Source organism: Dendronephthya gigantea, unplaced genomic scaffold, assembly GCF_004324835.1.
Source record: "Dendronephthya gigantea isolate DGI-Jeju-01 unplaced genomic scaffold, DenGig_1.0 000043F, whole genome shotgun sequence".
Classification (NCBI taxonomy): domain Eukaryota; kingdom Metazoa; phylum Cnidaria; class Anthozoa; order Malacalcyonacea; family Nephtheidae; genus Dendronephthya; species Dendronephthya gigantea.
In genome coordinates this window covers 112248-137102 of record NW_021163053.1, presented here as the reverse complement: position 1 = coordinate 137102, position 24855 = coordinate 112248, and the positions used below count along the sequence as shown (strand labels likewise).

At 33.5% G+C, this 24855-nt stretch overlaps 4 protein-coding genes across 5 annotated transcripts; 3 read left to right on the top strand and 1 right to left on the bottom strand.

Annotated features, from left to right (window-relative positions):
• Window positions 1–763: 763 nt before the first annotated feature.
• Window positions 764–20159, bottom strand: LOC114527102 (guanine nucleotide exchange C9orf72-like). Of its 2 annotated transcripts, XM_028548705.1 has the most exons (10): window positions 19601–20159; window positions 19407–19505; window positions 19112–19173; window positions 18909–18981; window positions 18471–18587; window positions 18090–18289; window positions 17865–17922; window positions 17576–17685; window positions 17224–17426; window positions 764–850 (listed from the first exon to the last, which is right to left on the bottom strand). In XM_028548705.1, the coding sequence occupies exons 1-9, from the start codon at window positions 20072–20074 to the stop codon at window positions 17228–17230; spliced, it is 1392 nt and encodes a 463-aa protein (XP_028404506.1). In that variant the 5' UTR covers window positions 20075–20159; the 3' UTR covers window positions 764–850; window positions 17224–17227. The 2 variants fall into 2 exon arrangements, with proteins under 2 accessions (XP_028404506.1, XP_028404505.1); XM_028548704.1 differs by lacking the exon at window positions 764–850 and having other exon boundaries at window positions 17146–17426.
• Window positions 10886–13431, top strand: LOC114527100 (major facilitator superfamily domain-containing protein 6-like). Its single transcript, XM_028548702.1, has 2 exons — window positions 10886–12467; window positions 12730–13431. The coding sequence occupies exons 1-2, from the start codon at window positions 11114–11116 to the stop codon at window positions 12984–12986; spliced, it is 1611 nt and encodes a 536-aa protein (XP_028404503.1). The 5' UTR covers window positions 10886–11113; the 3' UTR covers window positions 12987–13431.
• LOC114527296 (major facilitator superfamily domain-containing protein 6-like) lies at window positions 14228–16767 on the top strand. Its single transcript, XM_028548957.1, has 2 exons — window positions 14228–16022; window positions 16382–16767. The coding sequence occupies exons 1-2, from the start codon at window positions 14228–14230 to the stop codon at window positions 16708–16710; spliced, it is 2124 nt and encodes a 707-aa protein (XP_028404758.1). The 3' UTR covers window positions 16711–16767.
• A 113-nt stretch (window positions 20160–20272) lies between the features above and the next one.
• On the top strand, window positions 20273–24829 carry LOC114527101 (dolichyl pyrophosphate Man9GlcNAc2 alpha-1,3-glucosyltransferase-like). Its single transcript, XM_028548703.1, has 15 exons — window positions 20273–20484; window positions 21059–21143; window positions 21254–21343; window positions 21418–21506; window positions 21665–21750; window positions 22153–22217; window positions 22464–22640; window positions 22784–22846; window positions 22922–23003; window positions 23109–23194; window positions 23312–23396; window positions 23551–23621; window positions 23829–23897; window positions 24113–24239; window positions 24616–24829. Exons 1-15 carry the CDS (start codon window positions 20355–20357, stop codon window positions 24811–24813), a joined length of 1503 nt encoding a protein of 500 aa, XP_028404504.1. The 5' UTR covers window positions 20273–20354; the 3' UTR covers window positions 24814–24829.
• Window positions 24830–24855: the final 26 nt, after the last annotated feature.

Here is a 24855-nt window from a genome sequence, read left to right as displayed (position 1 = left end):
AACAGTGTCCGTGTGTTCGGGACCGCGTTTATGGTTGGTTTTCCATTAATGACAAATGACAATTCCTTTCTTTATGGAAGCCACCCACCTTACGTTTGCCCTATAATATACTGAATGTATAGTTGAGTGTTGTACAATTTCTCGTATGATAAATGCCTTAAATTGCAAAACATACAAGTTAATGGAACCTGACTGTACACACGGTTACTGGGTTAAATTCCTGGTACACTGCTTTCAAACAAATCAAACTTGATACCAGATACTTTTTCCTTAATCATTTTCTTTCGTGTCAAAATTATTTTCTTGTGTCCATTATTTTTCCTGTAATTCTTGTGTCCAAATTTTTTTTCCTTTTAATTTTTTTCTTGCGTCCCAATTTTTTCACCTGTCAAATGGGTGATGACCAGGACAGGGATCCAGGAGCCGAATTGACACTGTTCAGGTGGACACTTTATGGTGGTACACGCACCAAGACCTACAAGCATTTCCTACTCCATACTCGCCAAGAAGAGTTTGAGCGACTGTGCAGAGATGATGTTTTGGCGTTGCTGACATGGACAAGGTGACCTCGTTCCAGCACGAAGAATTTAAGAAGCAACTTCAACAGGATGATGATGGATTCTACGAGACAGAGCTGCCTTGGAAAGGTGATTGTATGCCTCTGCCAGAAAACAAGATTCAGACGACTGCACAACGTCACGCGAAAGCTTGAGAGAATGGGAAAGCTGGAAGAATATATATTCTTGTGTCCAATTTTTTTCCTGTCCAATTTCTTTTCTTGTGTCAAAATATTTTTCATGTGCAAATTTTTTCTTGTGTCTTTTTTTATATCGTTGAAAAATAAATCGCCCTATGAACCAACGAGATTTAAAAAAATTGACAAAAATTAGGATTTTTCCTTGTCCTCCCGTTGACGATTTGCCTAAAATATTAAAATTTATCAAAGTATTATTTTATGTGTTCAAATGTATTGCGTTTATGAAAGAGTGGAATACTAATCAATTCTGAAGTATTTCGACGTATTTTAAACCGAATTTTGAACTTTCAAAAAATTGACGAAAATTAGAATTTTCCCTTTGGTCCCCCGTTGCCAATTTTGCTTTTAATTTATCAAAGTATGATTTTATGTGTTCAAATGTATTGTTTTCATGAAAGAATGCAATTCTAATCAATTCTGAAGGATTTCGAAGTATTTTCAACCCAATTTTGAAATTTCAAAAAATTCACGAAAGTTAGGATTTTTCCTTTGGTCCCCCGTTGCCAATTTGGTTGAAATTTTGTATGTTATCAAAGTATGATTTTATGTGTTCAAATGTATTGTTTTGATGAAAGAATGAAATTCTGAAGCAGTTCGACGTATTTTTAACCGAATTTGGGAAATTCAAATATTTGACGAAAGTTAGGATTTTTCCTTTGCTTCCCCGTTGCCAATTTGGCTGAAATTTGAAATTTATCAAAGTATGATTTTATGTATTCAAATGTATTGTGTTCATGAAAGACTGAAATTCTAATCAATTCTGAAGCATTTCGAAGTATTTTCAACTGAATTTTGAACCTTCAAAAATTGACGAAAATTACAATTTTCCTTTGGTCCCCGTTGTCAGTTTAGTTGAAATTTTGTATTTTATGAAAGTATGATTTTATGTGTTCAAATGTATTGTTTTGATGAAAGAATGAAATTCTGAAGCATTTCGACGTATTTTCAACCGAATTTTGGAAGTTAGGATTTTTCCTTTGCTCCCCCGTTACCGATTTGGCTGTGTTTTGAAATTTATCAAAGTGATGTTTTGTGTTCAAATGTATTGTGTTCATGAAAGAATGCAATTCTAATCAATTCTCTGAAGAATTTTGAAGTATTTTCACCCAAATTTTGAGATTTCAAAAAATTCACGAAAGTTAGGATTTTCCCTTTGGTCCCCCGTTGCCAATTTTGTTGAAATTTTGTATGTTATCAAAGTATGATTTTGTGTGTTCAAATGTATTGTTTTGATGAAAGAATGAAATTCTGAAGCATTTCAACGTATTTTCAACCGAATTTTGGAATTTCAAATATTTGACGAAAATTAGGATTTTTCCTTTGGTCCCCCGTTGCCAATTTGGTTGAAATTTGGTATTTTATCAAAGTATGATTTTATGTGTTCAAATGTATTGTTTTTATGAAAGAATGAAGTTCTGACACAGTTCGATGTATTTTTAACCGAATTTGGGAAATTCAAATATTTGACGAAAGTTAGGATAGTTTTCCTTTGCTCCCCGTTACCGATTTTGCTGAAATTTTGAAATTTATCAAAGTATGATTTTTGTGTTCAAATGTATTGTGTTCATGAAAGAATGCAATTCTAATCAATTCTAAAGCATCTCGAAGTTTTTCCCCAATTTTGAAATTTCAAAAATTCACGAAAGTTAGGATTTTTCCTTTGGTCCCCCGTTACCGATTTTGTTGAAATTTTGTATTTTATCAAAGTATGATTTTATGTGTTCAAATGTATTGTTTTTATGAAGAATGAAATTCTGAAACAGTTCGACGTATTTTTAACCGAATTTGGGAAATTCAAATATTTGACGAAAGTTAGGATTTTTCCTTTGCTCCCCCGTTGCCAATTTGGCTGAAATTTTGAAATTTATAATGAAATTCTAAAGCATTTCGACGTATTTTCAACCGAATTTTGGAATTTCAAATATTTGACGAAAGTTAGGATTTTTCCTTTGCTCCCCGTTGCCAATTTGGTTGAAATTTTGTATTTTATCAAAGTATGATTTATGTGTTCAAATGTATTGTGTTCATGAAAGAATGCAATTCTAATCAATTCTGAAGCATTTCGAAGTATTTTCAATTGAATTTTGAACCTTCAAAAAATTCACGAAAGTTAGGATTTTTCCTTTGGTCCCCTGTTACCGATTTGGCTGAAATTTTGAAATTTATCAAAGTATGATTTTATGTGTTCAATTTTATTTGCCTAAAATATTAAAATTTATCAAAGTATTATTTTATGTGTTCAAATGTATTGCGTTTATGAAAGAGTGGAATACTAATCAATTCTGAAGTATTTCGACGTATTTTAAACCGAATTTTGAACTTTCAAAAAATTGACGAAAATTAGAATTTTCCCTTTGGTCCCCCGTTGCCAATTTTGCTTTTAATTTATCAAAGTATGATTTTATGTGTTCAAATGTATTGTTTTCATGAAAGAATGCAATTCTAATCAATTCTGAAGGATTTCGAAGTATTTTCAACCCAATTTTGAAATTTCAAAAAATTCACGAAAGTTAGGATTTTTCCTTTGGTCCCCCGTTGCCAATTTGGTTGAAATTTTGTATGTTATCAAAGTATGATTTTATGTGTTCAAATGTATTGTTTTGATGAAAGAATGAAATTCTGAAGCAGTTCGACGTATTTTTAACCGAATTTGGGAAATTCAAATATTTGACGAAAGTTAGGATTTTTCCTTTGCTTCCCCGTTGCCAATTTGGCTGAAATTTTGAAATTTATCAAAGTATGATTTTATGTATTCAAATGTATTGTGTTCATGAAAGACTGAAATTCTAATCAATTCTGAAGCATTTCGAAGTATTTTCAACTGAATTTTGAACCTTCAAAAAATTGACGAAAATTACAATTTTTCCTTTGGTCCCCGTTGTCAGTTTAGTTGAAATTTTGTATTTTATGAAAGTATGATTTTATGTGTTCAAATGTATTGTTTTGATGAAAGAATGAAATTCTGAAGCATTTCGACGTATTTTCAACCGAATTTTGGAAGTTAGGATTTTTCCTTTGCTCCCCCGTTACCGATTTGGCTGAAATTTTGAAATTTATCAAAGTATGATTTTTGTGTTCAAATGTATTGTGTTCATGAAAGAATGCAATTCTAATCAATTCTCTGAAGAATTTTGAAGTATTTTCACCCAAATTTTGAGATTTCAAAAAATTCACGAAAGTTAGGATTTTCCCTTTGGTCCCCCGTTGCCAATTTTGTTGAAATTTTGTATGTTATCAAAGTATGATTTTGTGTGTTCAAATGTATTGTTTTGATGAAAGAATGAAATTCTGAAGCATTTCAACGTATTTTCAACCGAATTTTGGAATTTCAAATATTTGACGAAAATTAGGATTTTTCCTTTGGTCCCCCGTTGCCAATTTGGTTGAAATTTGGTATTTTATCAAAGTATGATTTTATGTGTTCAAATGTATTGTTTTTATGAAAGAATGAAGTTCTGACACAGTTCGATGTATTTTTAACCGAATTTGGGAAATTCAAATATTTGACGAAAGTTAGGATAGTTTTCCTTTGCTCCCCCGTTACCGATTTTGCTGAAATTTTGAAATTTATCAAAGTATGATTTTTGTGTTCAAATGTATTGTGTTCATGAAAGAATGCAATTCTAATCAATTCTGAAGCATCTCGAAGTATTTTCACCCCAATTTTGAAATTTCAAAAAATTCACGAAAGTTAGGATTTTTCCTTTGGTCCCCCGTTACCGATTTTGTTGAAATTTTGTATTTTATCAAAGTATGATTTTATGTGTTCAAATGTATTGTTTTTATGAAAGAATGAAATTCTGAAACAGTTCGACGTATTTTTAACCGAATTTGGGAAATTCAAATATTTGACGAAAGTTAGGATTTTTCCTTTGCTCCCCCGTTGCCAATTTGGCTGAAATTTTGAAATTTATAATGAAATTCTAAAGCATTTCGACGTATTTTCAACCGAATTTTGGAATTTCAAATATTTGACGAAAGTTAGGATTTTTCCTTTGCTCCCCGTTGCCAATTTGGTTGAAATTTTGTATTTTATCAAAGTATGATTTATGTGTTCAAATGTATTGTGTTCATGAAAGAATGCAATTCTAATCAATTCTGAAGCATTTCGAAGTATTTTCAATTGAATTTTGAACCTTCAAAAAATTCACGAAAGTTAGGATTTTTCCTTTGGTCCCCTGTTACCGATTTGGCTGAAATTTTGAAATTTATCAAAGTATGATTTTATGTGTTCAAATGTATTGTGTTCATGGAAGAATACAATTGTACTTGATTCTGAAGCATTTCGAAGTATTTTCAACTGAATTTTAAGACTTCAAAAATAGACGAGAGTTAGAATTTTTCTTTAGTCCCCGGTTGCCGATCTGCCTGAAATTTTAAAATTTATCAAAGTATGATTGCATGTGTTCAAATGTATTGTTTTGATGAAAGAGTGCAATTGTACTTAAACCTAAAACAATTCGACGTATTTTCAAAATTCAAAAAAATTGACGAAAATTAGAATTTTTCCTTGGTCCCCCGTTGCCGATTTGGCTGAAATTTTTAAAATTTATCAAAGTATGATTATCTGCGTTCAAATGTATTTTTTGATGAAAGAATACAATTGTACTTGATTCTGAAGCATTTCGAAATATTTTCAACTGAATTTTGAAACTTCAAAAAATTGACGAGGATTAGAATTTTTCTTTGGTCCCCCGTTGCCGATTTGCTGAAATTTCAAAATATATCAAAGTATGATTTCATGTGTTGAAATGTATTGTTTTGATGAAATAATGCAATTGTACTATCTAAAACATTTCGACGTATTTCCAAATTTCAAAAAATTGACGAAAATCAGAATTTATCCTTCGGCGGTAGGTTATTTTAGATAGATTGTAAAAGTTTTCTTGTGTCCAATTTTTTTTCCGGTCCAATTTTATTTCTTTTGCCAAAACATTTTTCATTTAAAATTTTTTTCTTGTGCCTCATTTTTCTTCGTGTCAAAATTTTTTCTTTTGCCCAAATTTGACGACTTTTTTACTTACCTTAATTTTTTTTCCACGAAAATTTGACAGGGTAATTTTCTCGAAATTGAAAAAAAATATATTTTTTCACTTCTTTAAAATTGTCTTAGAGATTATAACCTATTTTGATATCAACCTCACAATATATGTGTTATTCTGGTGGCCCAGTGGTTAAGGCTACGGTTTACCAGGTTGTAAGCGTAGGTTCGAATCCTGCATGGGAAAATTTCGATTTTTCCCACAGAAATTACTATTTAATTTAAAATTCGTCGAAAAGGATTTAGTCAAATAAAGAACAATAGATTTCGACAAATGATGTGGTGGTCTAGTGGTTAAGGCGTTCGTCTCTCAACCCGGGGACAGATGTTTCAACTCCTGGCAATGCACACAAATTGCCTGAAAAATTTCGGTGTGATTTTGGAAGCCTTAAAACAGTTAAAAGACTTCTCGGCCTTTGCGAAAGACTGTAAATGGAAAAAAATTTGAAATAAAAAAAATGAAAACAAATTCTCGCGTTCAAAAGTCCTTGAAAATTGAAAGAAAAGCACAATTAAAAAAAGTTTTAAAAACACGTGTCTTCTAAAAAGCCTGAAATGAATGAAGAAAGTCAGACGAAAAAAAAATAAAAAAATTTCCCGCTTTTAAAAAACTCATGTTTACTTACCTTAATTTTTTTTCACGAAAATTTGACAGGGTGATTTTCTCGAGACTGAAAAAATTTAATTTTTTCACTTTTTTGAAATTCTCTTAGATTTTTTTTTGACGCGAAAGTATTTTGTCTTGGGCTACCTGTGTTTGTCTTGGGCTACCTGTGTCTGGCTTGACACAGGTAGCCCAAGACAAAATACTTTCGCGTCAAAAAAAAAATCTAAGATAATTTCAAAAAAGTGAAAAAAATTAAATTTTTTCAGTCTCGAGAAAATCACCCTGTCAAATTTTCGTGAAAAAAATTAAGGTAAGTAAACATGAGTTTTTTAAAAGCGGGAAATTTTTAATTTTTTTTCCGTCTGACTTTCTTCATTTTCAGGCTTTTTAGAAGACATGTGTTTTTAAAATTTATTTTACTTGTGCTTTCTTTCAATTTTCAGGTACTTTTGAACGCAATATTTTTTTTGAGTTTCTTTATTTCAAATTTTTTTCAATTTTCTGTCTTTCGCAAAGGCCGAGAAGTCTCTTTTAACTGTTTTAAACATTCCAAACCACATCGAAAATTTCGGGCTAATTTTTTTGCATTGCAGGAGTTGAACCGTTTGTCATCGGAGTGAGAAACGAATGTCTTAACCACTAGACCACCGCATCATTTGTCGGAAGCTATTGTTCTTTATTTGACCTAATTCTTTTCAATGAATTTAAATTAAATAGTAATTTCGGTGGGAAAAATCGAACCTTTCCCATGCAGGATTCGAACCTACCCTTACAGCCTGGTAGGCCGTAGCCTTAACCACTGAGCCACCGGAATAATATATATATTATAAGGTTGGTATTAAAATACAATCCGACGATCGAAGAATTTTAATAATTTCGGTGGGAAAAATGCGACTACTCCCATGCAGGATTCGAACCTACCCTTACAACCTTTCCGGTCATAGCCTTAACCACTAGGCCACCGGATCGGGTGTTGATAACAAACTTATATTATTATACAAAAACCCACAGCGCCCCGTTAAGGTTCAAGAATAACACAATGGGTATGACTCCAAGAGTCGAAGGTTCAGTATATATGACATTGCTTAATGTGGTGATTGTGGGATTATTACACGTTCACTGCGACAGCGAAGGGTTTTATAATACTAAATTAAGCCAAATTGACGACTTTTTTAATATTCTAAAAATGAACCAATTGCTCGAAACTTTTTTAAAAGCAAAAAAATTTTACAAGAAAAATAATTTTGAAGAAATAAAATATTTTCACACTAGAAAAAATTTTTGACAAAATAGAATATTTTGACACAAAAAAAAATTTTTGACAAAAAAAAATTGGACACAAGAAAAAAATTGAGAGAAAATAAATTTTCGCTGGGAAAAGTTTGGGCGAAAGAAAAATAATTTAGACGAAAAACGAAGTACACCTTCACATTTTCAAAAGTATACCTGTGGAAAACACAAGAAAAATAATTTTGACAAGGAAGAAAATAATTGATGAAAAAAAATTTCAAAATCTCAGCCAAATCAGCAACGGGGGAACAAAGGAAAAAACCTAACTTTCGTCAATTTTTTGAAATTTCAAAATTCGGTTAAAAATACGTCTAAATGTTTCAGAATTAATTAGAATTGCATTCTTTCATGAACACAATACATTTGAAACCAAAAAAATATTTTGATAAATTTCAAAATTCCAGACAAATCTGAAACGGGGGACCAAAGGAACAATCCTAATTTTCGTCAGTTTTTTGAAATTTCAAAGTTCGGTTGAAAATACGTCGAAATGCTTCAGAATTAATTAGAATTGCATTCTTTCATAAAAACAATTCATTTGAACACATAAAATCATAATTTGATAAATTTCAAAATTTCAGCTAAATCGTCAACGGGGGACCAAAGGAAAAATTCTAATTTTCGTCAAATATTTGAAATTCCAAAATTCGGTTGAAAATACGTCGAATTGCTTCGGAATTTCATTCTTTCATGAAAACAATACGTTTGAACACATAAAATATACTTTGATAAATTTCAAAATTTCAACCAAATTGGCAACGGGGAACCAAAGGAACAATCTTAATTTTCGTCAATTATTTGAAATTTCAAAATTCGGTTGAAAATGCTTCGAAATGCTTCAGAAATAAGTACAATTGCTTTCTTTCATGAAAACAATACATTTGAACACATAAAATTATACTTTGATACGATACATAATTTCAACCAAATTGGCAACGGGGAACCAAAAGAAAAATTGTAATATTCGCGAATTTTTTGAAATTTCAAAATTCAATTGAAAATACGTCGAAATGCTTCAGAGTTAAGTACAATTGCAGTTTTTCATTAAAAATACATTTCAACGCAGAAAATCATACTTTGATCAATTTCAAAATTTCAACCAAATTGGCAACGGGGGACCAAAGGAAAAATTCTCATCGTCGTCAATTTTTTGAAGTTTCAAAATTCAGTTCAAAATACTTCGAAATGCTTCAGAAATAAGTACAATTGCATTCTTTCATCAAAACAATACATTTGAACACATAAAATCATACTTTGATGAAATACAAAATTTCAACCAAATTGGTAACGGGGGACCAAAGGAAAAATCCTAACTTTCGTGAATTTTTTGAAATTTTAAAATTGGGTTGAAAATACGTCGAAATGCTTCAGAATTTCATTTTTTCATCGAAACAATACATTTGAACACATAAAATCATACTCAAAATTGATAAGAATTCAATCTTTCATGAACACAATACATTTGAAACCAAAAAAATATTTTGATAAATTTCAACCAAATCGGCAACGGGGGAACAAAGGAAAAAACCTAATTTTCGTCAATTTTTTGAAATTTCAAAAATTCGGTTGAAAATACGTCGAAATGTTTCAGAATTAAGGTGGCTCCCTACAGTTTTAGGAATATTGAAAACTGATGATTCTGATTGAAATTTTTAGCAGGAAATTTCTTGCTAAACGAAATGAAATTTTCCAGATATATTAACCAACATTCTAACAGTCGAAAATTTTGATCACGTATGACGTCATTACCGTTGTTATGGTAACAATGGCGATTCAATATGGCCGTTATTTTACCTATTCACGCATTTTACTTGAAAACAAGTTCGGTTACCCCAATTTTTTATTTTATAAAAAGTTTTCTTACAAAAAAATGGGAAATTTGAGCAAGTTTAAAAAAATTCTATAGAGCCAAAAAAATTCTATAACGAGAAATCACGTTTTTCAATTTTTAATAATTTTGGCTCTATAGAATTTTCTTAAACTGACTCAAATTTTCCATTTTTTTTGTAACAAAACCCTTTATAAAATAAAAAATTGGGGTAACCGAACTTGTTTTCGAGTAAAATGCGCGAATAGGTAAAATGTCGGCCATATTGAATCGCTTTTGTTACCATAACAACGGTAATGACGTCATGCTTGTGGGCAATTTCTGACTGTTAGAATGTTGGTTAATATATCTGGGAAATTTCTTTTCCTTAGCAAGAAATCTCGTGCTAAAATTTTAAATCAAAACCACAAGTTTTCAATATTTTTAAAAATTGTAGGGAGCCACCTTAAGTACAATTGCATTCTTTCATCAAAACAATACATTCGAGACATAAAATCATACTTTGATAAATTTCAAAATTTCAGTCAAATCGCTAACCCGGGACCAAAATCCTAATTTTCATCCCCTAAAAATTTTAAAAGCAGAATAAATCGTGATTTTTTAAAACCACCTCAAAAATTAAAAGAAATTAAAATTATCAAAGTATTTTTAAATTTCAAAAATTAGGAAAATTAAGAATACTTCGTTTTATCAGTTGAAAAATTTTCAAAATTTCAAAAATTTTAAAAAACGCTAAAAATTTTGGTATAAATTTTACGTTAAAAACTTGGGTATTTGCGAAAAGTTTTAAAATTTCTAAATTAAACAGCCACGGACCAAGCTTACAGAGTTACAGTCCCTTATTTTGCGACACTCCGGCAGTAGCCTGAACACAGACCTTCGTTTCGTCCGTCGGGGATTATGACTTGTAGAAATATTCCAGGCAGTCGACACTATTATCCGACCGGATCAGACCGAACAATCTATTTGCAAAATTTACTTGTCGATGGGGCACAGAAAGCCGCGCGATTTCTGACATGAATGGCATCTTTATTTTTTACACTAAGTCCATTCACAAGTAAAATCTGTGCTTTTCCAAGGAGACATTGATTGGTTTAAGTGCATGTGTGGAATTATAGCTAGGTGTCAAGGTGTATATTTGATCAATTTTTACAAGTTGTGAGCACAGATTTAACTGCGCTACCCAGAAAATACGTAGTGTCTATGTCATAGCAATAAGATAAAAAATTCGTTAGAACATGTTGTCATGCTAGGTTATGAATGCATGCACTTAGACAAATCTTCAATGATTTCATTCAAGCGTTAAAGAAATTATAACCACCACCTGTAGCTAAACATTTATCCGCATCAGAAGAGCGGTAATGAAGTTTTATATTCGTATCCATAAAATGAAAAAATAACTTGTTTGCATTCAGTTATTTGTATTTATTTTGTGTTAGAAGATATTTTATGAGCAGTGCATGGGGTGTGATAAAATCAGTCAACAACTATAAACAACAGGTACTGTTACGGCGCTGACTGAAATCATAAATTGTGTCTAAAGAGTCAATTAAGTATTATCCATATAATTCTAAATTCTAAAAGCTAAATATGCAAAGTCGTACTTTACCAACTACTGATACTCAATCACCCGAAGGAAGTGAAGACCCGCAACAAAGAAACAAAGAAGAACAAGAAAATTCAACGAATGAAGAAGGAGAAGATGAATCATTACTTCCAGATAGAACTTTGCTCACGTACAAAGCATTTTATTTCTTGTTCTTCGCTGGATTTGGTTCAACATTTCCCTATTTGACAATATATTTTAAGCAAATGGGACTCACGGCATCATATGTTGGTACGCTATCAGGAATACGGCCATTAGTCCAGTTCGTAAGTGGGCCGTTTTGGGCTTATTTGGCTGACAAATATCAGAGCAGGAAACTTGTGTTGAGTATGTCTGTCGTTGCATGGCTGATATTCACTTTAGCTTTAGCATTCCCTCAACCAAAGAAGACAAAATGTGAACAATTCAACTCAACTAATCATGTTCAAATACGGGACGTCCATCGAAGTGTGTCATACTCTGGTCTTCCCTTAGCTCCTATTCCCGTAACTGAAGGTCTTTTTGCAAAGAAAAAATCCACGATAGGTCTTGCAGTCAAGAAAGAGGAAGAACAAACAAAAATCATTGTTTATGATAAGAATGAGCTTCGAACTCTATTTTACATATTTCTTATCTTAATAGTGGTGGGTGAGATCTTCGAAGCACCGTCATTTATTATGATTGACACAGCGTTGATTCAGAAACTAGGTGATAAATGTCATGACTATGGTAAGACGCGTTGTTTTGGCTCTATGGGCTATGGTTTAGCGTCATTTGGTGTTGGTGCTGTCCTAGACACAACCAGATACATTTATTGTGGACGAGAAATGAACGACTACATGGTGATTTTCTATTTTTTTGTTGCATTCATGATAATAGGGTTGATTTTTGTATTGGCACTTATAACGTTCAAGTACAATGAAAATTCGACTTCCTGCGATTCAAGCATATTCAAGGTTTATAAGCTGTGCTTTTCAGCAAAGTATGCGACATTTTTGCTTACTGTTTGGTTTATGGGAATTGGAAATGGTGGGCAGGTGACATTCATAAATTGGTATTTGGAAGATCTAGGTGCTAGTAAGTTTATGATGGGTTTAGCCACAACAATCAGATCAATGGCTGTGATTGTTGGTTTCTTTTTATCTGGCGTGCTAATCAACCGACTCGGAGAGTTACCGTCAGTGTTTTGGTCTCTGGTGGCGTTTGCTGTTATATTTTTTGGTTACTCGAATTTGGTCAACCCTTGGCTTGTTATTCCATTAGAAATACTGCAAGGCTTCGTTTACGCATTATCGTGGGCGACTTGCATTGTATATTTATCAGCGGTAACACCAGATGATGGAGCAGCCACCATGCAAAGTAAGTATATTCCTTACGGTGTTGTATTCATGTGATATACTTGATCAATTTGAACTAAGATAAATCATCGTTTAACCTCGTACTCTACACTAAGGCCCGTTTCCGATGTCGAACTTTTCATGTGCGGAGCCTAATTTTAATGGGCACATGAAACGTTTGACATCTGAAACACACCTAAAAGATATCCACGCAAAAAATGCATGGTCCAACTCGGTAACTCAATTGTTAACATTTTTACGTAATTTTCTTTGACTATATATAGGTATTTTACAAGGAATTTACTGGGGCCTCGGGACAGGCATCGGTGCTATTCTTGGTGGAGTTTTAATCAACCAATATGGTATCATTTCAGCATATCGTATTGGAGGAACTGCAACGATAGTTGTAACATTTTTTTTTGTTATATCTCAATGGTTGATCAGCAAGTACAACACAGTACCATCACGTGAAGATAAAGTAAATTTATCAGACAATCCTGAATCATCAGAAACAAAAAATACAGAAACAAAAGGTCCTTAGATCTTTATGGTCCTTAGATTAAAATATCTTTCACACTATAAAGACTATGTTATATACTTTTAGAGGGTGTCCAAACAAAGAAACAAAAAAAATTATCACATATTTATTACTGTTCTTTAAACCAATCTTAAACCGCGAGTGGTTAGACATTTATTTTGAAACTGAATCGCAACAAAATACTACCCTTTGCTCTGTCAGTTAAACCCTGATATCCTTGTTAGTCCACATTTATGGTATTATAGAAATGATTGAATGTCTATATTTTTAAAATTTAACTTTTTTGGAACACCCTGTAGAATTAATAACAGTCTAAAGATAGCTTTTGAAATTATTATAGAAATTTAATAGTTTAAATAGTATAATAATTGTCCCACCATGGATGGGTTTGCTCTGTTGAGTAATGCTATATATGCACATTCGCACTCTTCATGCACTTACGTCGAAGAATGATTTTTACATGCATGCATGCATTGGCTTTGACACAAATTATATGTATTATAATTTATAATATATATGATATGATATATCCATCGTAAATTTTAGAATGTGGCACCTGAACTTTGTAGAGGTTTATAATATGAGAGATTACGTTTTAATCCACATGCATGCCATGGATAACAAAATATATACATAACATAATATAAAAATATATCTGGAACTAAAATACTGCATAGGTGCATTAAATTGAAAATTGAAAATTAAATCAAATTATTGTTTTAAAATACAAGTTTTTATTATAAAATTTTGTAAAATATAAGTTTTTATCCAAACAGGGAATGTTTCATGACATATATTTTTAAAGAAAATTTGAAACCAGCAAATGCAAGGGATCAAATATTCTTGCACAAACCAAAACTTATTACGAAGAACATGTTTTCCTATCTATCATGAAAGAAAAATCAATTTGAAAAGAAATGGTACACGCAAAAACATGATACTGATACATGATAATAATCACTATGTCTACGCGTAGGATGCATGCATAGAAATTATACAAGCAATCTTGTTGGATGGGACCTGTTCGCCTTGCACTGAGCTACCTGCTTTGTTTTGTTCAAAAGATCATTAAAACGAATATTGCGAGTGTTTACAGACTGTAAGTCGATGCGTTACAGTATTTGTTTATATTATTACAATAACGTTGAATCGAAGCATAGAATGAGAGGCAATATTTATAATATTAAAATTACACTATACCAGAAAATGACAGTATGTAGCGTCGTTATCCCTTGCTAAAGGAAATGGCTTCAAGTTACTCATGGAAGGTAAACAAAGACTTAATTATTTACAAATCGTTTTATTTCTTTTACTTCGGAGCGCTGGGTGCAATAAATCCATACCTTCCCGTATATCTACGCCAGATTGGTCTCTCCGCTTTTGCTGTCGGCCTTCTTGTGGGCATTCGCCCGATTGTGCAGCTTGCCAGTGCGCCATTTTGGACCGTTGTTGCGGATAAGTTTCGAAAGAGAAAAGCGATACTCGTTATGTCTATTATGGCTTGGCTAGTAATGACTATAGCTTTAGTATTTGTTGAACCAACTGAAGAGATTTGCGAGTTTACCGCTAAAAATTCTTCTCATAATGTGTTTGTGAACTATACGAAACATAAAACGGGATTTTTTAAAAGATCCACTGATGGGCCAGTTCAGCAAAAGTTAAAAAACTATTTTGACACTGAGGTAACAACTCGTACGAAATTAGACTATAGAAAACAACAAAAGAGCAAGCTAGGCTACGACGCGAAAACCAAACGTGGCCAAATCAGCGATGGGATTGCCAATAATGAATTTGGAAAGAAAGGAATGGCAGTGTCAGAAACATTGCTCAATGATTTTGAAGCAAAGATTTCATCAGTAAACAATACCTCCAAAAAACCAGAGTCAAATATAATTTCTTCTTCCGGTGACCATCAAATACTAGACGAAGGATCTACGGACGAACACAAAGTCTTTGATCCGTTTAATATGAACGGCAAAAGCAAATCTTCAGCCGGAGCAGAACTTGCTAAGTTTTTTGCCACTGCGCATAAGAGCGGAGATACATCAACAGACGCACATTATTACAACATGAACAGAGCTGAAAGTCAGCACGTTAAGTCCGTAAACAAAACTAGTGAAGGATCACTCGAAACAAAACAAACAAGTGATAAGCCTGGAAAAAACGGAACATCAAAATACCAAAAGATAAAAGAAGACAAAGTTATAAAACTGGCCCAAAGTTATAATCGTCGAGTTAAACACACAAATAACACATTAACAGTGGTACAGACTAATCTTTTTAAATCCAATAGAAACGAAATGAAACGACTTTTCGTGATTCTCTTAGTGCTCATTGTTGTAGGAGAGTTTCTGGAGACACCTTCGGCGCCATTATCCGACGCATCTCTTCTGGAATACCTCGGGGAGTATCGAATACATTACGGAAGGCAACGACTGTGGGGATCGTTAGGTCACGGAATTGCTTCGTTCTTGGTTGGAACCCTCTTGGAACGGTCACGTCATCTTACATGCAATGAACAGTTCGTTGATTACACGAGTTCATTTTCCGTATTTACGACATTCATGTTAATAACTTTAGTAATTTCAGCAAACTTCACGTTTCGATATAAAGATGTAGAAGAAACCAGCAATGGTGTACTTTCTACAGTTCTCTCAATTCATTATGTGTCCTTCCTAACCGCAGTTTGTTATATGGGAATATGCCATGGATTGCTTCATAACTTTTTAATGTGGTTTCTTGAAGATCTGGGAGGATCAAAGACTCTCATGGGTCTCTCGATTTTTTCCCGTAACTCAGCAGACTTGATTATGTTTTTCATCGTGAGTAGGTTAATTGAAATATTTGGACAAATCAAGATTGTGTTTATATCGTTGATATCGTATGGGACGATATTTATTGCGTATTCAACGATGGCTAATCCGTGGTTTGCACTGGCTGTAGAGTTTCTTGGTGGTTTTACATTTGCCGCATCATGGACTGCATGCACGTCATATTTAGCCGAGGCCGCTCCTCAGGAGTCGGTTACTACAATGCAAGGTAAGTAAACTACACCTAACATTTATCATTCTTTTCAGGGCAGACAAGACATTTTCTTCGGCTATTTCTTAGTAAAGAATGCTTAGAGCGCGTAGGCAATTCAACCGAAAGAAACGTAGTAGAATAATATATTAATTTTTTTGGAATTTTAATCCTAAGCAACAAAGTAACCTTGTAATTCCAAATAACTAAGAATGACGTTCAGCAGCCTCGCAACCTCGTTTGCAGGGTATTCGCGCTATCGCCAGCGCTTTGCCACTCAGGTGAGAAACCTTCAGGTTTGTGTCTACGCTATTGCATTGAATTATGAAGCACATTTGAGGGTCTCAACGAACTTGTATTTTCTGGCTTTTACGTAGGAATCCTTCAAGGCGTTTACTGGGGACTGGGATTAGGCAGCGGATCAATATTAGGAGGTCATTTAATCCACACTCTTGGACCACAATGGACGTTCCGAGCCGCAGCAACCGGATCATTTGTCGTCGCTTCTTTATTTGCTGCCACACAGTGGAAATGGCAAAGACACGATTTAGACGATTCCTTAGGAATTTATCAATATTTTTCTGCCGTGGAACCGAAAGACGCAGAAGATTTGTTGATCGACAATATGGCATGTGAGAAAAAGTTAAAAAGCACGAATAAAAAAAGTCTGAGAAAATTAGAAAAAAAACGCAAGGCTAGAAACTAAAGCCACTAGAATACCCGATATTCCATTATTATGATATTCCACATCAACAATCTCTGCTCCCACCTCTCTGATAAAATAGGGTACGAAATTTGTAGTTTACAATTTATTAGAAATCTTTAGTTTCTTTTAATCATCAACGAATTTTAATCATTAAAAATATTAATTTATATTTTCATTCACACATATCTCTTAGTATTCAGAAAATTTGTTTAAATAAGGAAAAATATTAGTTTTGAATAGTGAATGGTGATTCCCCCCATATTATCCATGCAGTTCAGTAACGTAGCCATCTTGACCAAGGCGATTCTAAGCGGACGGTGATGGAAAAATCATCTTAATGACAGCGGGACTAAATCATCAGGCTGGCTACGCCACGGATACAGGAAATATTTAGTAGTGATTTGACATCTCACAAAATTATATTAGACCAGTGTGTTATAATTAGCATGGGATATTAATCTGAATTCATCTGTACTGTATAAACATCCCAGAACATTCTTATTTATCACTTACTGTACTATAAACATCCCAGGACATTCCTATATATCGCTTCAATTCCGTTTTGACCACCTTCTCCCATGGCACACATATAAATATTTGGACGGAGTTTTTCCGCACTTGCTAGTGTGATAAGAAAATCACCATCTTTAGTTAAATGTAGTTGTTGTCTCACTTCCTGTAATCCACTGCTTTCCATTCGATCATAACCATATTTCCTGAAACCAAATTTAAGAGCAACATTTAAAAACTAAAATATGACAATTCTCATTTGATAAATGACTAAAAATAATACATTTAAAAAGGAAAACATATCTTATGTATCAGGATTTTCAGGTGCTATATGTATGAACTGTATTTAACTTACGAAAGATCTTCAATGTACTTGATTACAGCCACAGCTTTTCGTCTTATGAGGCGTTTAAAATTTTCAATGTATACTAAACGAATGCTGTCTTGTGCAGGTAACAATTGAATCTATAAACCAACATATTTTCTTATTAATATCACACTTAATAATAAGAAAAGTCTAACTTTATTATGTTTAAAGTTGGTTGACCATAAATATGTTCGAAGTTGGTTACTGTCTCTAAAGTGTTCAAACTAACAAGGGTGCTAAATCTTGATCAAATGATACTGTATAGCCGTTTACGTACATCACTTAACATGTCACTAATCATCTTGCTTTCGTGTTTCAAGTTGTGAAATAATCCTCTGCAAACAGACAAATTTCATTCTTACCATCAACAAAATTATGAAAATTACAGAAGCAAAGATAAGAAAATAAAGAAATACTGTATGTAATAATATTGGGTTGAATTAATACAATTGTGGTGGATAGGAGGATACAACTTATGATAAATTTCTTGAGGGGAACTTACAATGCAGGATACAAGGGAGCATCTTCATTATCATTCCAAAGATACTCCAAATCCGTGTTTAAAAACTGATGACGAGTCGAAGAATGGTCAGCAAAGAGACTTGACTGCATGACATCTTCTTTTTCAAGATTAATTACTGTGGTGGGAAAACGACTTGTTAAAATCCTTTTGGGGCTCAATTCAAAACTACCATCTTCATTCTAATAGATGATAAAAAAGAAATATTACAAGGATATATTTATATAGTAATTATGCAAATCTTTAGTTTTTTTCCTGTCTTACAGATCAACAAGTCAATATATCCCATGTACATTATATATGTAACATGTCAACAATTGCATTAGCAATAATACAAATGTACAAAATAAAACTATAGTATACCATTAAAATTCCTTGTACAAAGAGATCTGACTCATATTCCATCTTTGCATCATTTGTCACAGATCGAGACTGACATCTCTCTTCAGGTGATAAAAATAATGCCAACGTGTTGATCATCTAGAATTACACAGAGATTAAATTTTAGAAAACCACCCATTGCTTAAAATAAAACTCAGTTGATCATAAATTCCATTGGGTAAAATTGAACTATGTGTAATTGATCATGAATGCTTTTCATGGCACTCAATTCCAGGCAGTTCTTAGGTGTGTTAGAAACCTTGGTTTGACTGACCTAGGTTTGTTAATCGTAAACCAAAGTGCCTAGTGCTTACACTGGCAAAGAATCGTTAATCATTTAACCTGGGAAGGTAAGCAGTGGTTTTTGCTCTTATATGAAAGGAGTTTGAGCTTGTAACTATAGCTGACCAAATTTCTCACCAAATTAATAGGTTCTATTGCTTTCCCAATGACCACACTACTTCCAAAGGTCTCCAGATGTGATGTGATACATCTACATGTAAGAATTTAGATAAAAGATTGGACAAGTGCATTTGGAGCTATAGAAATGTTTTCTTAAATTGTGATATGAACAGATGAAACCTGTGGTACCAGATACATTCTTGTGACCTCCGAAAACCTACTTTTCAAGAAATGATGAGGTAAAGCAGGAGCTGTTTCCAGGAGCAAAAGCACTGTCCCAAACCTAGATTAAAATAATCATTATTATATGTGACATCCAAAGGTACCAGACTAAACATGCAACACTTTTTCTTTTTCCAGTAGCTGGTAGGCAATATAAAACTATTCCTAATTAAATGTGGAATTCTGCTACAGTTTGAAATCCCTAGAGTCACTGTATATCCATGTTAACCTGGATATATAAAGAAGACATGCACTGATAAAAGTTTTAATTAATACTTAAAACAGTTCACTTACAGACAAAGTACTGGATAAGCCATGTAAATGAAGTGAAGAAACCATTCCAATTAAACTGGGTAAATATTTAGAGAGGTTTGGAATTGAAGTCAATAGGTCCTATGTAAATGATAATCATTAATATTATTAATGATATATGCCAGTACTTTAAATATAATATGGACTGTGATACACATAAAAGTAATCCACCGTACCTTTTCTTGCAAAACTCTGAACCTAGCTACAAGTAATTTCATTCTAATATCCACTAACTCTTGATACCGTAAGTACTCCTTCAAACCAGAAAACGGAAGTAATAAGCTCAATGAATATAATGTCTCGCCTGCTCCTTTCGAAATACCAGTAAATATATAAGAGGAAAACACCAAATCGCGTTCTTTGATGATAAAAAACTTCGTGTCGACCGCGTTAGGCGGTGCTTGCCGCGTGAGTTCACCATTCAGGGTGTGTGTTACTACGTACTTCACACTATCTTCTTTACATTTTTCCTCGCACTCCAACCAAAGGTGGCCCAGACTAGGGCCTATGATGTTATCCCAGTTGGAAAGTACGATGCCATTAAATAAGCTGGATTCAAAGTTTATTTTGGAAAGACGTGAGCTGTTAAGGTTGGAATATCCAAATGAATCTCTAAAATTACCAAACATCGCAGAAGACAAGCACTCCATTTTGGAACATGGTGCAGTGATATGGCAGTGATATGACTCCCCCGATTCGTACCAAGATTCGTATTCTTCACGTCTCCCAGATAGTTTTTTCTTGTGTAAAAAGTACAATTACAGCTTTGTCTTAATATTTTTTCCTATCACAATTTAACAACTCCTGGACGTTACTATCTCAACCTTTAGTGGCACGTTCGTAATTTCATTTATTTATAAAATTTTAAAAGCAATCCGATTCGGCGACACTTTTTACGACTGGACGTCGCCCGTCAATTCCCTTTCCAACATGGCGGACAAGAAGACAAAAAATAGAGATGAAATATTAATAAATGAGAAAGATAGCCGTTTTTTCCTATTTGTTGTTATTTTACTATCAGTATTTGTAAGATGTTGCGTCTCGCTGAATCCGTACTCAGGTATGGTATCGTCATGTCAGCTGCAAAAGCTCCATCAAACTTGTTTTAATCATTCACGCTAATATGCAAACGTGTCAAGTTGATTGGTCTTGATTTCACCAGAGTTACGAATAAGGATATATTTTATACTTTCTTCCAACCCTCGATGTTTTTTAAACCGTGCCGCAAAACCGCTGACAGAGAAATCTGGGTGGTTCCAACACATTCGTAACGTACCCTCTCGTGAGTCGTGACTCGTGCACTTTTTCTCTTCCCAGATGTCTTGTCGCGCAAAATATGCGTGTCTTGTAATTATTTGTGCTCATTCAATGTTTAATTATTTAGATACTGTAGTATTATATGTTTTCCAACAGCTACGAAACGGCTGAATTAATTAAAATACCACTGTGCTACATGCAGTGTTTACTTGCCATATTTGTAACTACATTTTGCTGCGTCAGCAATTTTTTGTTTATTTCACGGGAGAACTGCAATTCCCAATTTTATTGTTTTATCTTGCCTGATTAAACCCAATGATTTTATAGTGCTGTTTACATGCTGTTTTTATGCTTGTGTTAACTCAACACACACACAGGTGCGGGAAAAGCTCCCATGTTTGGTGACTATGAAGCTCAACGTCACTGGATGGAAATAACAGTGAATCTACCTGTTGAAGAATGGTGATTGTCAGATAATTTTCCTTGTTTTGTTTGGAGTTATCAATTAAGAACTTGTCTTAGTGCAGAACATTGCATTGTAAATAATATATTAAGTTGTAGTTTATTTTTAGGTATGTAAATTCTTCACTGAATGATTTACAATACTGGGGTTTGGACTATCCACCATTAACTGCATACCACAGCTGGTTATGTGGCTATCTGTAAGTCAAATATATTTAGAACAGTATTATATTGTTGGCCAGCCACAGAATGATTTTAATGATTTTCTGTTCAGTGCTAATATCATTAATCCTGCTTGGGTGAACTTAAATACATCAAGAGGATTTGAAAGTCCAGAACATAAACTTTTCATGAGATATACAGGTAATCTTGCAGCAAGACATGTAGGTAGTCTTGAGGAATCATTTCAGAAGTTATGCATCCTGATGCCAGCAAACAGTAGCATGGTCAAAAATAGCGAAGCAAAGTCATGTTAGAGGGCACCCATCAGTAAACTTATTTTTACTTTTACCTTTTTTTAGTTCTGGTTGCAGATGTTTTGATTTATTTTCCAGCTATTTACGTATTTTGTACATCTTTTTATAAAAAAGGCTCGAAAATTTCACAGGTACATACGAATCAGTTTCGTTACAATTGACGCGTGCAACGATTTATTTCACGTTAGCGAATTGATGTAGTGAAGGCTTACTTTTGTTAAACAAATGCTGGCGTATATTATTAATTCAGGGTCGTCGGAAGGAGGGCGTATTTTATGAAGGGGCATTTTCTTTGTCGGCCCATACAAAAGAATGCAAAATATACTATAACTTCTACATACTGTAAGATATAGAATGGGCATCTTTGCCCCAGCCGCGCCTGCTGTCCGCTCCCTGTTCCGCGTGGCGTAAAGCATGAGATAACTTCATAATAACAATTTAACATCTCAAGACTCAAATTGCCATTTGTCGTGAAAGGATGGCTATATACAGTATGTATGATATGACATCTATGACATCATCGTATAATTTAGATTTCAGTTTCACTGGTGCTTCTTCTTTACCCTGGTTTAATTCTAATCGACCATGGCCATTTTCAGTATCCTAATTTATATGACTAAATACATCTTTATGTTGAACAACTAAATCTAACTTTACCACAACACAGGTGGACGCTACACACGTTTGTCTTGATTTCAGGCCTCATTTCTACAGCCTTGATTAGCCTACTACATTTTAGCAATTTTGTATGGTTTTACCGCATGGTTATCGGAGCTATGGTTATGGTTAGCGCAGATATCAACCATCGTCATTCTGCTCTCAATTTTCCTTCACGACTTTCCAGATACAACTGTATCAGTTTAGGTTTAGCATTGTGGGGAATCATTTGTGTCATCAATGATCGTGATATTCTAGGATCAATTATGTTCTCTTTGGCGCTCAACTACAAACAGATGGAATTGTATCACGCACTTCCTTTCTTTAGTTTTCTGTTAGGAAAAGCTTTAAGGAAAAAATCGTGGTGGGTACTGTATTTGTTTTAATTGTATTTTATTGTATCTATGTGGGTCTGTCTCCAGCTGTCGTATGTCGTTCACTCCATATTCCCACACATTTCACACGTAATTTTTAGTTAAAAAATACATTCCCAAATAACTTTTTTAGGGTAGATGCCATATTTAAAGTTTTCTGTTTGGGAATAACAGTTATAGGAACGTTTGTTTTATGGTAAGTGCATTGTTTGTGTGGATATCTTCATTGATGAATTCAGTGTTTTTATATTTCATTTTTTTCTGTTTGCAGTTGGTTACCCTTTCTGAGGAGCTTTAGTTTAGCTGTTCAAGTCCTTCATCGTTTGTTCCCATTTGCCCGAGGACTGTACGAGGTTTGTACTTGTCTGCCACGGTTTGTTTATGTTCAAATTCAGACAGAGTTTAGTTAAAATAAGCTGGCATTATATAATTCTTTACTCTAATTATTTTTCATGTAGGACAAGGTTGCCAATATTTGGTGCTCAATTTCTGTCTTTGTCAAATTAAAGAATATATTCTCTAGGAGTACTTTGTTGGCGATTTGGTATTAGTTATAAAACTTTATTTACTCTGCAAACTTTTGATATGTAAAGGAAATACGACAACATGCAACATTTTATATCTGAAAATTTTGACAAAACCAGAATATTCTTTTTTATAGTGGGGGCTCAACGCTGATCTGTCTTTTACCATCCAATGTTATGTTAACCTTACGTCCATCACGAAAATCATTCTTACTTTCTCTCGTAAGTATTGCTTGGGTAATTATTCACAACCAATTCTTAAAATTGGAAAGGTTCGAAACGACCTTCTTTCCCTCTTTCCTCACTTTATTTGAGTACAGTAACTTCTATACCTGTTTTAGAAGAATTCAGCTGAAATCAATCTTAATTTTTGCAGGTTAACTCATCTCTCGTGTTCTTTTTATTTTCATTTCAAGTCCATGAAAAATCTATCCTTCTCGTTACTTTGTAAGTGTTCAACTATTAAGCTGGTCATACTATATTATAAATCCTTTCAAGCAAACGAGAGTTCTCGTGAGTAGATTGAGCAACATTATAAAGATAAAAATTACAGCGATCGAATTTACAATTAATGAATTGAATTTGTAATGTAATTGTGACTATTGTTTTATAGCATTGTCGTAAAACACCTGGAAATTATTTTCTATCTTGCAGACCTACCAGTCTGCTAGTACCACTACGACCTGTGGAAACAACGTGGTTTCTATCTGTAGCATCGTTTAGGTACTATAATTTACTGTAAAACGACGTCCTTAATTCACTTGTACTCTACCTATACTTTCTGAACATCATAACTCGCACTGGCTGTAATGAATGTCATGTAAGGATTCGTCGTTTAACCTGACAACAGGAGTAATGAAATATACCTCACCGTGGTACCATGTGGTGTCTGGTGTGGTACCAGTTGTGGTTCTAAGATTATGTTTATTCTGTTACAGCATGATACCATTACTGGAAAAGGACGGATTGCTCGTGACATATATTCCATGCATGTTACTATTTTTGCTCGTCGCTTTTACACTTCATGTGGATTTCAAACGCACGCCAACAACAATCAAATTATTGGTACGTGGATATTTTGTAATTTAGATTTTGAACGATATCTGTATTCGGCTTGTATGAAGACGTCACAAAAATGAGCCAGTCATCAGCATGGAATGGGGTAGCCAGAGATAGCAAAAATTAAAAATTAACTACAGCTAGTGAAATAGCAAATCAAAATCGACTACTCAACCTCCATAATTTTTAAATTGCCTACAAAACGTGTAATTGAAATAGAGTGCCACAATAAAATAGGGCTTCTTTTTACTCGCAGTATAGCGGACTGTACATGTGCTTCTCTTGCAAGACATGCTATTGTGATAAGTGCTTTTAAATACGTGTTTTATTATTTTTCATGTTATTCGTACCAACATTAATTTTCATTTTTCCATTTATTTAGTTTCTGGTTTCTATGAGCTGCAGTGTTGTGTTGCATATCCTTAGTCACATCATTAAACCTCCAGGAAAATATCCTGATATTTTCCCTCTAATGATTTCAATGTATTCGTGTGGGCATTTTCTGTTGTTTTTGATTTACTTTCATGTTCTACAATATCACGAGTACTCTGCTGGCGATAAAACAAAGAAACAATCGTAGTTTATTTTATAGCCATGGCTGTTAATCTAGAATGTCGACGGT